At 46.5% G+C, this 15,224-nt stretch overlaps 1 protein-coding gene across 4 annotated transcripts in view; it reads right to left on the bottom strand.

The window, feature by feature from the left end:
* The window catches only part of ARHGEF2 (Rho/Rac guanine nucleotide exchange factor 2), an 88,045-nt gene that overhangs the window by 49,139 nt on the left and 23,682 nt on the right, over positions 1-15,224 (bottom strand). For 3 of the 4 annotated variants that reach the window (XM_044274277.1, XM_044274279.1, XM_044274278.1), the window contains exons 2-7: positions 9,751-9,867; positions 9,337-9,623; positions 7,326-7,473; positions 6,491-6,578; positions 2,272-2,311; positions 1,191-1,320 (exon numbers count right to left, since the gene is read on the bottom strand). In XM_044274277.1, coding sequence (XP_044130212.1) covers positions 1,191-1,320; positions 2,272-2,311; positions 6,491-6,578; positions 7,326-7,473; positions 9,337-9,593 — 663 coding nt within the window. In that variant the 5' untranslated portion in view covers positions 9,594-9,623; positions 9,751-9,867. Of the gene's footprint in view, positions 1-1,190; positions 1,321-2,271; positions 2,312-6,490; positions 6,579-7,325; positions 7,474-7,726; positions 7,856-9,336; positions 9,624-9,750; positions 9,868-15,224 lie in introns of those variants that run through there. The other variant, XM_044274280.1, reaches the window with a different exon arrangement.

A 15,224-nucleotide genomic window follows, 5' to 3' on the forward strand; every position in this document is an offset into this window, starting at 1 on the left:
AGGATAGGATTAGATACACAGCTCAGCAGTCAGTATCACACAGGATAGGATTAGATACACAGCTCAGCAGACAGTATCACACAGGATAGGATTAGATACACAGCTCAGCAGACAGTATCACACAGGATAGGATTAGATACATAGTTGATCACCGCTCTGTATATAACGGTATCAGTGATGTGTCACGGTCGGGGGGTGGCGGTCTTACACTTTGTCCGCTCAGTGCAGCAGGAAGTCAGTTACGTCCTGTGTCCCCCTCATCTACTTCCTCCCGGCAGTGACTGTTCTCAGGAGATAGATCATGGGGGAGGGGCTGTCATTCCCATCATATCCACACATAGAACTACTACTACTGTTATCAGCCCTGGAGGATGAGAGGGGTAGTAGTCTATAGGAAGGAAGAGGACACAATACCTCTATATCACTCTATTGTCTGCAGAACATCGCTCTGTCGTCTCTACCTCTAGATACACAGTGATATATCCTGCAGATTATTACCCCTCTGACCTCTCTAGAGATCTGCAGAACATCGCTCTGTCCTCTCTACCTCCTGACAGATACATAGTGATAGATCCTGCAGATTATTACACCTCTGACCTCTCTAGAGATCTGCAGAACATTGCTCTGCCCCCTTTACCCATCACTACAGGTATTCCAGTAACACCCTAGTAAATATGTATGAGACATGAGGTTCTCTGTGCCTCATGTCTCAGCCATGTCATGGAGGTCCTGTACTCTCCCCCGATATAATAGATGTAGACCCCTGAGCCGCTCATTGTCCTGACCCCCTGAACTCCAGCTCAGAGTAGGGGCAGCAGTAGTTGTCGGTCTTGCACTGTGAGTCATGAGTCTCGCTCTCGCTTCAGCCTCGCTTCTTCCCTGGCAGGAAATGCCACATCTCTGTAGCGGCTGATGCAACTCTCCCTCAATCCTGCTGGAAGGAAAGAAGAGGGAGGGAGCCCCCTACACCAGGCGGACCACCACACAGCACCTGTCCAAACCCTGCAGCCTGGGGCCCATTATATCCAGAATTAAATCCCTAAGAATGTAGTGAACATGTAACATACCAGTCACCGCACTGTCCTGTATACAGTATATTCTCACATCTTTATAGCGCCCGCATACAGCCCATGGGATGGGGCGACTATTGTGGGTACAGACGGCACTGAGGAGCTCGGAGATGTGCCTACCTTACTTTTCCCTCCTGAAAACTTCTTGATGAAGCTCAATGTCCTTTCAAAACGAGATTCCTCCTTGTTCCTGTTCTCCTTCTCATCAGCTTCCAGGACGTCAAACTCCCCGCAGCTGACCGCGCTCAACCTGGAGACACAGAGATACTGAAAGGGTTAAACCCAGCATGGGGGCCCTACATTACAGCATGGCGGGAGGAAAAAAGAGAGTTGAAGCAGAGGGCTCCCTCATGACTGGTCCCCAGAGCCAAATACTAATGAAGACGTGGATAAGGCCTGACACCAGAGGACACAACCTGCTAATCCTCACACCCAACCGTCCAACACATATATTCCTGTATATACAGGACAGTATTATAGTAGTTATATCCTTGTGCATAGGAGCAGTATTATAGCAGTTATATTCTTGTATATAGGAGCAGTATTATAGTAGTTATATTCTTGTACATAGGAGGCAGTATTATAGTAGTTATATTCTTGCACATAGGAGCAGTATTATAGTAGTTATATTCTTGTACATAGGAGCAGTATTATAGTAGTTATATTCTTGTACATAGGAGGCAGTATTATAGTAGTTATACTCTTGTACATAGGAGGCAGTATTATAGTAGATATATTCTTGTACATAGGAGCAGTATTATAGTAGTTATATTCTTGTACATAGGAGGCAGTATTATAGCAGTTATATTCTTGTACATAGGAGGCAGTATTATAGTAGTTATATTCTTGTACATAGGAGCAGTATTATAGCAGTTATATTCTTGTATATAGGAGCAGTATTATAGTAGTTATATTCTTGTACATAGGAGCAGTATTATAGTAGTTATATTCTTGTATATAGGAGCAGTATTATAGCAGTTATATTCTTGTACATAGGAAGCAGTATTATAGTAGTTATATTCTTGTACATAGGAGCAGTATTATAGTGTTACTGCAGGGGTTATACTGAGATCAGTAGTATGATTATATTACTATTTTGATCTTAGTTTTTCATCAGAAGCACATTTCATCTCTTCAGAACGGCCATGACACTGAGACGCTCCTCAGGTGCAGGTGTGTAAGAGGATTGACTGTCACTTACCCATTCCCCAAGTGATTTCTGTGTGAGTACAGGACCACGTCTGTGGAGAGAGAAAATCCAACATTTTAGGCACTTTCCCACCTGAACCTGGATAAATCTGTGTAATGTGACAGCTGAGACAGAAGGTTGACCTTCCCCAACATCCGGGGATTATCCACAGAGTGAGAGCTTCCAGACCACCTGAAATATACACGTATGTACTGTGCTGCTGAGCCCCTGTATCTAAGCCTGTCATGTGCGATACCCCCTGCCAAGCCATTGATTCTAATCCTGTAATGTGTGATGCAGTCTCATTATCCAGTATCCTGTAAGATTACTGTATGTCATTGTAATATAGTGATGTAGCACCATTTAGTGTCCTGTTCCATTGACCCATAACTCAGTATGTTCTGAGGAGAGCGCGCCCGGTAGGAGCACAACCACCGCACCATGACTTCATAGTGGCACAGACAATTTCTCATTTGTGTGATCATTACTCCCCCTAGTGGAGACTAGAAGAAACAACCCTACCCAAGGCTGCACACAGCGTCTGCCGTATAATTCCAGACCCAGACAGGTTTCACAACTTTACCAAAGCAATGCGACCTCAGAGCTATTCTGATCACAGGATGCACATAATGCATTGTGGGTAATATCAGGGGCACCTATGGTTACTACTGACAACACATATAAATTACAAATAGGGAAAAACTCCCAGCATTTTCCATGGCAACCCACCCTGCTAATTATAGAAGGGAACAATTAGCTATTTTCGGATGTGAAGAGAAAGCAAAATAAGCTTTTTTATACAATACCGCAATGGGGCAGGGGCTCTGGGAGATGTGACCATATCACGATAATCAGTTACTAAGATCTAGTTGGCTGCACACGGAGGGTGTAATATGAAGGAGCAGGGGGTATGTTGGCGTCTGCTTAATGCCTGCAATATATCCATTGTTACTCTGCATAATATATGTTGCATTTTACATTGATAAGCCCATATCCTTGCATTACATCCCGACCATCGCATCCATGAATATTCCTATATATACTCATGTTAAACTACAGCCATTAGATATATTCCCATATTTACTCTGCATATTTTATCCCAACCACCAGACCTATGAAGTATTTTGATATTACATCCTGACCATCAAATCTATGAAATGTTTCCATATATATTCCTCCTATTACATCCTGACCGTCAGACCTATGAAGTGTTTCCATATATATTCCTCCTATTAGATCCTGACCATCAGACCTATGAACTGTTTCCATATATATTCCTCCTATTAGATCCTGACCATCAGACCTATGAACTGTTTCCATATATATTCCTCCTATTACATCCTGACCATCAGACCTATGAACTGTTTCCATATATATTCCTCCTATTAGATCCTGACCATCAGACCTATGAAATGTTTCCATATATATTCCTCCTATTACATCCTGACCGTCAGACCTATGAAGTGTTTCCATATATATTCCTCCTATTACATCCTGACCGTCAGACCTATGAACTGTTTCCATATATATTCCTCCTATTACACCCTGACCATCAGACCTATGAAGTGTTTCCATATATATTCCTCCTATTACATCCTGACCATCAGACCTATGAACTGTTTCCATATATATTCCTCCTATTACATCCTGACCATCAGACCTATGAACTGTTTCCATATACACTCACCTAAAGAATTATGAGGACCACCATACTAATACGGTGTTGGACCCCCTTTTGCCTTCAGAACGGCCTTAATTCTACGTGGCATTGATTCCACATGGTGCTGATAGCATTCTTTAGAAATGTTGGCCCATATTGATAGGAGAGCATCTTGCAGTTGATGGAGATTTGAGGGATGCACATCCAGGGCACGAAGCGCCCGTTCCACCACATCCCAAAGATGCTCTATTGGGTTGAGATCTGGTGACTGTGGGGCCATTTTAGTGCAGTGAACTCATTGTCATGTTCAAGAAACCAATTTGAAATGATTCGAGCTTTGTGACATGGTGCATTATCCTGCTGGAAGTAGCCATCAGAGGATGGGTACATGGTGGTCATGAAGGGATGGACATGGTCAGAAACAATGCTCAGGTAGCCCGTGGCATTTAAACGATGGCCAATTGGCACTAAGGGGCCTAAAGTGTGCCCAGAAAACATCCCCCACACCATTACACCACCACCACCAGCCTGCACAGTGGTAACAAGGCATGATGGATACATGTTATCATTCTCTTAACGCCAAATTCGGACCATTTGAATGTCACAACAGAAATCGAGACTCATCAGACCAGGCAACATTTTTCCAGTCTTCAACAGTCCAATTTTGGTGAGCTCGTGCAAATTGTTGCCTCTTTTTCCTACTTGTAGTGGAGATGAGTGGTACCCGGTGGGGTCTTCTGCTGTTGTAGCCCATCCGCCTCTAGGTTGTGCGTGTTGTGGCTTCACAAATGCTTTGCTGCAGACCTCGGTTGTAACGAGTGGTTATTTCAGTCAACGTTGCTCTTCTATCAGCTTGAATCAGTCGCCCAGTCTCCTCTGACCTCCAGCATCAACAAGGCATTTTCGCCCACAGGACGGCCGCATACTGGATGTTTTTCCCTTTTCACACCATTCTTTGTAAACCCTAGAAATGGTTGTGCGTGAAAATCCCAGTAACTGAGCAGATTGTGAAATACTCAGACCGGCCCGTCTGGCACCAACAACCATTCCACGCTCAAAATTGCTTAAATCACCTTTCTTTCCCATTCGGACATTCAGTTTGGAGTTCAGGAGATTGTCTTGACCAGGACCACAACCCGACATGCATCGAAGCAACTGCCATGTGATTGGTTGACTAGATAATCGCATTAATGAGAAATAGAACAGGTGTTCCTAATAATTCTTTAGGCGAGTGTATATTCCTCCTATTACATCCTGACCGTCAGACCTATGAAGTGTTTCCATATATACTCTTTCTATTACACCCTGACTATCAGACCTATTAAATGTTTCCATATATATTCCTCTTATTATATCCTGACCATCAGACCTATGAACTGTTTCCATATATATTCCTCCTATTACATCCTGACCATCAGACCTATGAACTGTTTCCATATATATTCCTCCTATTACATCCTTACCATCAGACCTATGAACTGTTTCCATATATACTCCTCCCATTACACCCTGACCATCAGACCTATGAACTGTTTCCATATATATTCCTCCCATTACATCCTGACCATCAGACCTATGAAATGTTTCCATATATATCCCTCCTATTACACCCTGACCATCAGACCTATGAAGTGTTTCCATATATATTCCTCCCATTACATCCTGACCATCAGACCTATGAACTGTTTCCATATATACTCCTCCTATTACATCCTGACCATCAGACCTATGAACGGTTTCCATATATATTCCTCCTATTACATCCTGACCATCAGACCTATGAACTGTTTCCATATATATTCCTCCTATTACATCCTGACCATCAGACCTATGAACTGTTTCCATATATACTCCTCCTATTACATCCTGACCATCAGACCTATGAACGGTTTCCATATATATTCCTCCTATTACATCCTGACCATCAGACCTATGAAGTGTTTCCATATATACTCCTCCTATTACATCCTGACCATCAGACCTATGAAGTGTTTCCATATATATTCCTCCTATTACATCCTGACCATCAGACCTATGAACTGTTTCCATATATATTCCTCCTATTACATCCTGACCATCAGACCTATGAAGTGTTTCCATATATACTCCTCCTATTACATCCTGACCATCAGACCTATGAAGTGTTTCCATATATATTCCTCCTATTACATCCTGACCATCAGACCTATGAAATGTTTCCATATATACTCCTCCTATTACACCCTGACCATCAGACCTATGAAGTGTTTCCATATATATTCCTCCTATTACATCCTGACCGTCAGACCTATGAAATGTTTCCATATATATTCCTCCTATTACACCCTGACCATCAGACCTATGAAGTGTTTCCATATATATTCCTCCTATTACATCCTGACCATCAGACCTATGAACGGTTTCCATATATATTCCTCCTATTACATCCTGACCATCAGACCTATGAAGTGTTTCCACATATATTCCTCATGTTACATTATGACCATCAGACCTATGAATGGTTTCCATATATATTCCTCCTATTACATCCTGACCATCAGACCTATGTAATCATCTTCTTGATCTGCTCACCATCAATCCCGGTCATGGACACAGACTTGGACAGGGGGCTGTAGCAGTAGACCTGTGACAGGTATTCCTGGAGTCTTTTGGCGTGTTCCTGTAGAAGATTGGAAAGGTCACATTAGATAAAGCATCAGTCATCATACAGCCTGGTGGTGGGAGAGGAGCAAATAAGAACAAACCTGATTGTCAGCTCTTGGATTTGGAATTTCATTTGGACACATTGAATCTATGTTAATTAAAGTATTGGGGAGGGGGCGGCTTCACTGATCAGACCTGCCCCTCTTTAAGGCAGGCCATAATGCCCCTGAAAAGAGACAATTTCTGGGAATGGCTGAGGTCAGTGGGGAATCCCTGGAGTGTCCGCCATATCTCCTGACCTTACACGAGTGGTCCTGTTACTATAATAGGGAACCTACTGTGAGAACTGAGGTTTCCTGGTGTCTTCATTTCCAGAGTGGGAAGTACCCCCCACCCCTCGTGTGCTCACCAGTGTCACCACCCCCAGTATACAACAGCAACGGGCCATATACCGGGCAAAATGCCCATTGGAACCAATCACCTTTACATCACTGATCTCACATTGTATACTCCACATCTGCAGCTTCAGTCACAATTCCACCATTGATAAAGGAAACCGTCATCAAGCCTGTGGATACTCAGATGCCATCTAACCAACAGGTGACACTAAAAGCAGTCAACCAGGCTCTATACAGACACTGAACAAGCAGGGAATGCTGGGAGATTTCAGCTTTGAAGCCAGGATTGTGACTGCAGCTCTGGGCTCTATGTGACCGAGGCAGACTGATGCCTAAAGGATGAGCATTTTTAGGGTTTCGTTTACCTCTTGTGTCACCTCCATGTCCTCCCCTCGAAGCGACAGCAAAGACTCTAACTCATCAGTGCTGCGTATAATAGGGGTCCGTCGGGGGTCTCGATTGTACCCCATGTTCTCCTCCATCTCCTCAGCATCCAGGCCCTTCAAACTGAGGCTGAAATTAGATAATGGTGATGAGACCTAGGAGGATGATGGGCAGGTGGTGATGCGTGACAGCGGAGGGTACTACTACAGCACACACTGTGCCGTCATAGGAAGGAAACACAAGCCTCATATTTCTCATCTCAGATACTCAGTTGTCTTAAACCACCAGCTTCCTCCTATCGAGAAGTGAAACAAGCGTCTGTGGCCCCCACAGTGAAGATGGCCCCCTGGTAAGAAGCCCGGTGACCGGGCACCCCACGTACCACTCGGAGGACTGGCTGCAGGTCTTTGTGGTGCGCAGCGACCTGCGCCAGCCGCTGAGGCGACATCTATCTTCCATCTTGTCCGTTTCCTGCAGAAGTCGTGTTTGCAGAAGTATAGGCAAACGGAAGACACCGGCGCCTTCTCAGGGTCACGTCCCCTAGTGTCTACAGAGGAGCATTACTGTGTGCCTTATGTGCACTATAACCTTATTACAGGAAGATCAGTCCCTGGGAAAGCTGAGTGGCAACCAGGGCACCCCCTTATATTCTGTCATTGTGACTGAGACTGATATCACATGGACGTCTGTGGATTCCTCTTCACCGATTTACCACATTATATGTTATTACGGCATCGGGTGACATCATCAGTCATGTGTCTGTCATACAGACAGTGGTAATATCACTCAGAGCTGAACGCCTGGAGATATGGACCACGTGTGATACTGTCTGCTGAGCTGTGTATCTAATCCAGTCCTGTGTGATACTGTCTGCTGAGCTGTGTATCTAATCCTATCCTGTGTGATACTGACTGCTGAGCTGTGTATCTAATCCTATCCTGTGTGATACTGTCTGCTGAGCTGTGTATCTAATAATATCCTGTGTGATACTGTCTGCTGAGCTGTGTATCTAATCCTCTCCTGTGTGATACTGACTGCTGAGCTGTGTATCTAATCCTATCCTGTGTGATACTGTCTGCTGTGCTGTGTAGCTAATCCTGTCCTGTGTGATACTGTCTGCTGAGCTGTGTATCTAATCCTATCCTGTGTGATACAGTCTGCTGAGCTATGTATCTAATCCTATCCTGTGTGATACTGCCTGCTGAGCTGTGTATCTAATCCTATCCTGTGTGATACTGTCTGCTGAGCCGTGTAGCTAATCCTATCCTGTGTGATACTGTCTGCTGAGCTGTGTATCTAATCCTATCCTGTGTGATACTGTATGCAGAGCTGTGTATCTAATCCTCTCCTGTGTGATACTGTCTGCTGAGCTGTGTATCTAATCCTATCCTGTGTGACACTGACTGCTGAGCTGTGTATCTAATCCTATCCTGTGTGATACTGTATGCTGAGCTGTGTATCTAATCCTATCCTGTGTGATACTGTGCTGAGCTATGTATCTAATCCTATCCTGTGTGATACTGACTGCTGAGCTGTGTATCTAATCCTATCCTGTGTGATACTGTCTGCTGGGCGGTGTATCTAACCCTATCCTGTGTGATACTGTCTGCTGAGCTATGTATCTAATCCTATCCTGTGTGATACTGACTGCTGAGCTGTGTATCTAATCCTATCCTGTGTGATACTGTCTGCTGAGCTGTGTATCTAATCCTATCCTGTGTGATACTGTCTGCTGAGCTGTGTATCTAATCCTATCCTGTGTGATACTGTCTGCTGAGCTGTGTATCTAATCCTATCCTGTGTGATACTGTCTGCTGAGCTGTGTATCTAATCCTATCCTGTGTGATACTGTCTGCTGAGCTGTGTATCTAATCCTCTCCTGTGTGATACTGTCTGCTGAGCTGTGTATCTAATCCTATCCTGTGTGATACTGTCTGCTGAGCTGTGTATCTAATCCTATCCTGTGTGGTACAGTCTCCGCGGAGGCCGTACCTGTCATAGTTGGCCTGCTCCTCCTGCGTCCTCTTGCCCGGCTCCCAGCTGTGTCTTCGGAAGGAGTCTCGGACGTGCACCGAGCGCCTCGAGGGACCGTATCTCCTCATCGGGACCCCCAGGAACATGTCTTGCTCCTCCTGGTGCTCCTGAATTTCCAGTTCACTTGGGACATCTGGCTCCACAGCAGACAGGCATCGCTGCTTGTGGCCCCGCACCATGTAGGGCCCGGCGTCAAACACCTCCGAGTTATTCATGCCTCCTCTTTTTCTTACGCTCAGCAGACACTGTAAAGAAGGTATTACACAGATTAAACTAAACCCCTCATTTTGTCAGTGATGTCATCCGCAGGGGCGGGGCTGTGACAACTTCAGATTTTTGCCCCTCCCGATATATACGGATAAAGCTACACACCACTTAACACTGAGGACGGTCACAAGCTGCATTCTTGAGGAGGCCGTCGTATAACATACGTGGAGGGGTCCGCACCTCGTCTGCACCGCGGGGACATCTGCACCGCTCCAGACTCACCTGCAAATAGAATACACAGATTCAGCCACATCCGAATATTGTGCTGACCATCAAATTCTTAGTGTTCAGGAAGCTGAGATCTGAGGAGCTGTTTGCCAGTAATGATACCATTGTCTTTGTCCTCACTGTGAGGACCCTGCAAACAGCTCCCTAAATCTCAGCTTCCTGTACCTAGATATGGTCCTTTCAGGTTGGTCAGTCCTGGGCCCTGCGCCACCAGAGATCACACTGTCTCCACCTCCGACTCTAGGAGCGGATGAGACCACGCCCAGGGGGAGGAGCTTACTGTGGTACACCAGTTTCCTGCCTATATATACACTGTATGGAGAAAAGCATTGGGACACTTGTCTTGAAGGAGTTTTCCATCTTCGGGAGCCTTTTAGGAGGCATACTTACCTGCTCCCCGCCGCTGGGTTGTGGCTTCCCCTGCCGTTGTGTCTGAGCGCCCGGTTTCACGGCCGCTGCAGCCAGTCACTGGCTGCAGAGGTGACGCATAATCTTGTGATATATCACCTGCATCACAAGTCACTTCCGGATAGGTCTTCCCTCCTAGATATTCCACCATCACCTGTGAGTGGTATTGTTGTAAAATGTAAGGAACCACAACTCAGGAGCAAGTGAATAAAAGTCACCGACGCTCTCCTGAATCCATGGAGTCCAGACCTGCGTCAGTCCATGGCCGAGCAGATGCATGAAACCTTCCATCACCAACACAATGCCACGCCTGAGATGGAGCGAGCATGTCACCACCACCACTGGACTCGGCAGTGGTGAAGATGTCTTCTGTGGAGTGATGGGTTTGTCTGGTGAATAAGAGCGCTACCCGCCTGATGGCACTGTGCCAGCTGTAAGGTCTGGTGGGGGAGGGATAACGCTATGGGGGTATTCAGGGAAGGGAAATCTTAAAAGGGGTTCAGCAGTTCTTTTTATCCTCTGGATAGATCATCAGCATCTGATCTAAGGGGTCCGACACCCGGGACCCCCGCCGATCAGCTCCAGGGGTACCGCAGCCGTCTCTCGGTTTCCCTCAGGCCCAGTGATGTCACGACTGGTATCAATGGCCTGGGCGGGCCCGGGCCATTGATACTAGTCGTGACAGCACTGGGCCTGCAGGAAACAACAAGAAGGCCGCGGCACTACTGCCATCTCCGCTGCCTTCTCAAACAGCTGATCGGCGGGGGTCCCGGGTGTCGGACCTCCCCTTATCACATGCTGATGATCTATCCAGGGGATAGATCATCAGTTAAAAAAAACTGCAGAACCCCTTTAATGCCTCCGCAGGCAAGACATTGTGGACAATTGTATGGTGACAGCTTTGTGAGAATAGGTAGTACTATGTGGGCACTGTTATGGGGTGGGGTAGGTGGCAGTACTATGTGGGCACTCTTATGGAGTGGTGTAGGTGGCAGTACTATGTGGGCACTCTTATGGAGTGGTGTAGGTGGCAGTACTATGTGGGCACTCTTATGGAGTGGTGTAGGTGGCAGTACTATGTGGGCACTCTTATGGAGTGGTGTAGGTGGCAGTACTATGTGGGCACTCTTATGGAGTGGTGTAGGTGGCAGTACTATGTGGGCACTCTTATGGAGTGGTGTAGGTGGCAGTACTATGTGGGCACTCTTATGGAGTGGTGTAGGTGGCAGTACTATGTGGGCACTCTTATGGAGTGGTGTAGGTGGCAGTACTATGTGGGCACTCTTATGGAGTGGTGTAGGTGGCAGTACTATGTGGGCACTCTTATGGAGTGGTGTAGGTGGCAGTACTATGTGGGCACTCTTATGGAGTGGTGTAGGTGGCAGTACTATGTGGGTACTCTTATGGAGTGGTGTAGGTGGCAGTACTATGTGGGCACTCTTATGGAGTGGTGTAGGTGGCAGTACTATGTGGGCACTCTTATGGAGTGGTGTAGGTGGCAGTACTATGTGGACACTCTTATGGAGTGGTGTAGGTGGCAGTACTATGTGGGCACTCTTATGGAGTGGTATGGATGGCAGTACTATGTGGGCACTCTTATGGAATGGTGTAGGTGGCAGTACTATGTGGGCACTCTTATGGAGTGGTGTAGGTGGCAGTACTATGTGGGCACTCTTATGGGGTGGTGTAGGTGGCAGTACTATGTGGGCTCTCTTATGGGGTGGTATGGAAGGCAGTACTATGTGGGAACTCTTATGGGGTGGTGTGGCTGGCAGTACTATGTGGGCACTCTCATGGGGTGGTATGGCTGGCAGTACTATGTGGGCACTCTTATGGGGTGGTGTAGGGGGCAGTACTATGTGGGCACTCTCATGGGGTGGTATGGCTGGCAGTACTATGTGGGCACTCTTATGGGGTGGTGTAGGGGGCAGTACTATGTGGGCACTCTTATGGGGTGGTGTAGGGGGCAGTACTATGTGGGCACTCCTGGGGTGGTGTGGCTGGCAGTACTATGTGGGCGCTCTTATGGGGTGGTATGGCTGGCAGTACTATGTGGGCACCACTGTGAGGGCTCTAATCATCTGGAAAGCTACATGTACTCTGCACATTATTACAGGACATCTTTACATCATCACATTATAAATTTGTCTTTCTCCACAATGGCCACCAGGGGGCAGTGTGTAGATGTGTCTGCACAGTGACCGGCCAGAGCTTAGGTCTTATCACACTTTGCTGGTCTCCTCACTACAGCCGCTCTGTGGCGGTCATGTTGGGCAGGGGCAGCCTAAGTGTATGACCACACGGTGCAGTTGTGTTGCGGTTCCGACCAGGCACCGTGCAGCTGAGGCCATTCACAATGCAGACTGACTAAACACCATGTGGTCGTACCCTCACACTGTAGAACAGGGACACCGATCAGACCTGCTGGCCTTTCTGGTTTTACTGAAATAGGCTCATGTACTACCGCAATAGTGCCAGGTAGGCCTAAGGGTCCATTCACACGTCCGCATGCGGAACAGGTGCGGACCCATTCATTTTTAATGGGGCCAGAATGTGCTTTCCGCAACCACATTTGCGGATTCACACTACGGTTCCTCAAAAAAATAGAACATGTCCTATTCTTGTCCGCAATTGCGGACAAGAAAGGCATTTTCTATGAGAGTGCCGGCGATGTGTGGTCCGCAAAATGCGTAACGCACATTGCCGGTGTCTGTGATTTGCGGATCTGCAAAACACATACAGACGTGTGAATGGACCCTTATTCACTCGTCAGTGGAACATGTGTTCTCCACGGACAGGACACGCGCCCATTGAGTCTAATGTGTGTCCTCACATCTGTCAATTTCCGCGGTTACTTCACGGAAGCATGCCCTATTTATGTCCGCCTTCACAGATTCCTCCCTCATATTAGTCTATGGGTCACTACTCGGATGAACCACGGATATCATCACAGACACGGAGGTGTGACTGAGGCCCGATACTGCGATATCTCGCCCACGTAGACCACCATTTTGTGGTGGTGATATTATATGGCCATATAGTCAGCCCACATACTTCCATATAATGCATAGATTATACTACTTTATATCGCCAGGATTGTCTGGTCATTGACAGTCCACATAATACCATCATACAGTGCACAGTTTATATGCACATAATACCGCCATGTAGTGCCAAAACTGTTCCTCTATTTACAGTCCACTTAATACTGCCAAATAGATTATACTACTATATATAGTACACAAAATGTTTCCATATAATGCCATAATCGTACGACCATTTACAGACAATATAATACTGCCATATAGTTCATATATTATGCTATGTAGTCCACATAATTCTTGTAAAGGTAATATAATACTGCCATGTAGGACACAGTTTATACTATCAAATATAGCACTTCCATACAGTGCCATCTGTAACCCACATAATAGTGTCATGCACATCCAACATAGTACCGCCATATAGTGCAACGATTATATGCAGTATACAAATAAGACTCCCTTAAAGAGCCCCATAATACGGCTATAAAGTGCAAAGATTATACTGCCATATATAGCCACCATAATACTAGCAAGATAATATGCAGTAAACAAATAAAAATCTATTGACATTCTCTGCCATATAGTGCATAGACTATAATACCGCCATATAGTACCAATGTAATAATATCCAGTCTACAAATAAGACTCTATGGACGTGCCCACACAGTGCTGACCTAAGCCCCAATTACCCAGACGCAGGTTTTAGGCCTGGTTGGACTTTACAGGTCGCGCTCGATTAGTCGGGGGGTCGCAGCGCTATATATTCTGGTCTCAGACACTTTATGCTGCGTTCTGCTCCATCGGGTCATAATTAAAGCTTGGGGGGGGGGGGGTAATTACTGCAAGTCCTGAGAACGTCCCCCCCCCGTGTGACAATGATTCCCAGTGACTGGTGTAACACAAGCCCTATAGTGACCCGCAGCCACCGGAGCAGAACAGCAGGGCCCCCCTGTGACCCACCCACCACACCGAGCCAATCCCAGTGGAAGATTAACAGGTGAGCCTCCTGTATAGGCCCCACTGCCGGGACCTCATGGCCACCTGCTTAAAGGGGATGTCCAGAGAAATATGCTTTTGCTTAGATGCTCCATTGATGACCCATATTACATACCGCCTAATATTCCTCACTAGGCTGTATCCTGTCATGTGTCCTCACCTCAGTGGTCACCTACTTAAAGGGGATGTCCATAGAATTTATTTTTCTTTATTGGGTCACCAGGAAAGCACTCTGCTGAAACAGAGGGGGCAATAACCCCCCCAAGCAGCGCCCCCAGAGGTGCCAGTATCCTGGGTCGCCAGGTGAGCATGTTGGACTTTACTGGGAAGATTGACCATTCGGGGCTGCAGTAAAGCAGGGTGACCACCCTGACGAGGACAGCAGTGGCGGCCATTTTGCTTTCCACCTACCTAAAGTATGAAAAGAGTTAATAGACAAGCCGCCTTTTATAGATGGCCCCGGACGGGCGATACATTCCTGTGCCCCGTCTGCGCCCCCTTCTCCAGAGTGAGACCCAGCAGGACGTTCATTATAAATGAATGCTTGACCTGAGATGTTCTGTACGTGACACGGCGGATACCGATAGTCTGCCGCTGTACTGCCCGATGATCCGGAAACTCAGACCCATCATTGTAATGACTACACCTGTCGTGAAACTAGGACTCCCAGCATTTCCTGACTGCCCCCATAAAACCAGTGGTCTGTATACAGTACCCCTCCCCCAGGAGCCATATAATGTACGTGTGTCACCACCTCACACATTTAAAGGGGACTTCCATTCACCATTTATGATCTCTGGTCTCATTTCTTGGAGGGGAGCCCAACTATATTACACCCCATAAAATCCCCTGTACTGGAGCCTCCACCTTCAGTCTATAAACGAGCACTTCCCCTTTAAATTC

This window comes from Bufo gargarizans, unplaced genomic scaffold, assembly GCF_014858855.1.
Source record: "Bufo gargarizans isolate SCDJY-AF-19 unplaced genomic scaffold, ASM1485885v1 original_scaffold_1624_pilon, whole genome shotgun sequence".
Lineage (NCBI taxonomy): Eukaryota > Metazoa > Chordata > Amphibia > Anura > Bufonidae > Bufo > Bufo gargarizans.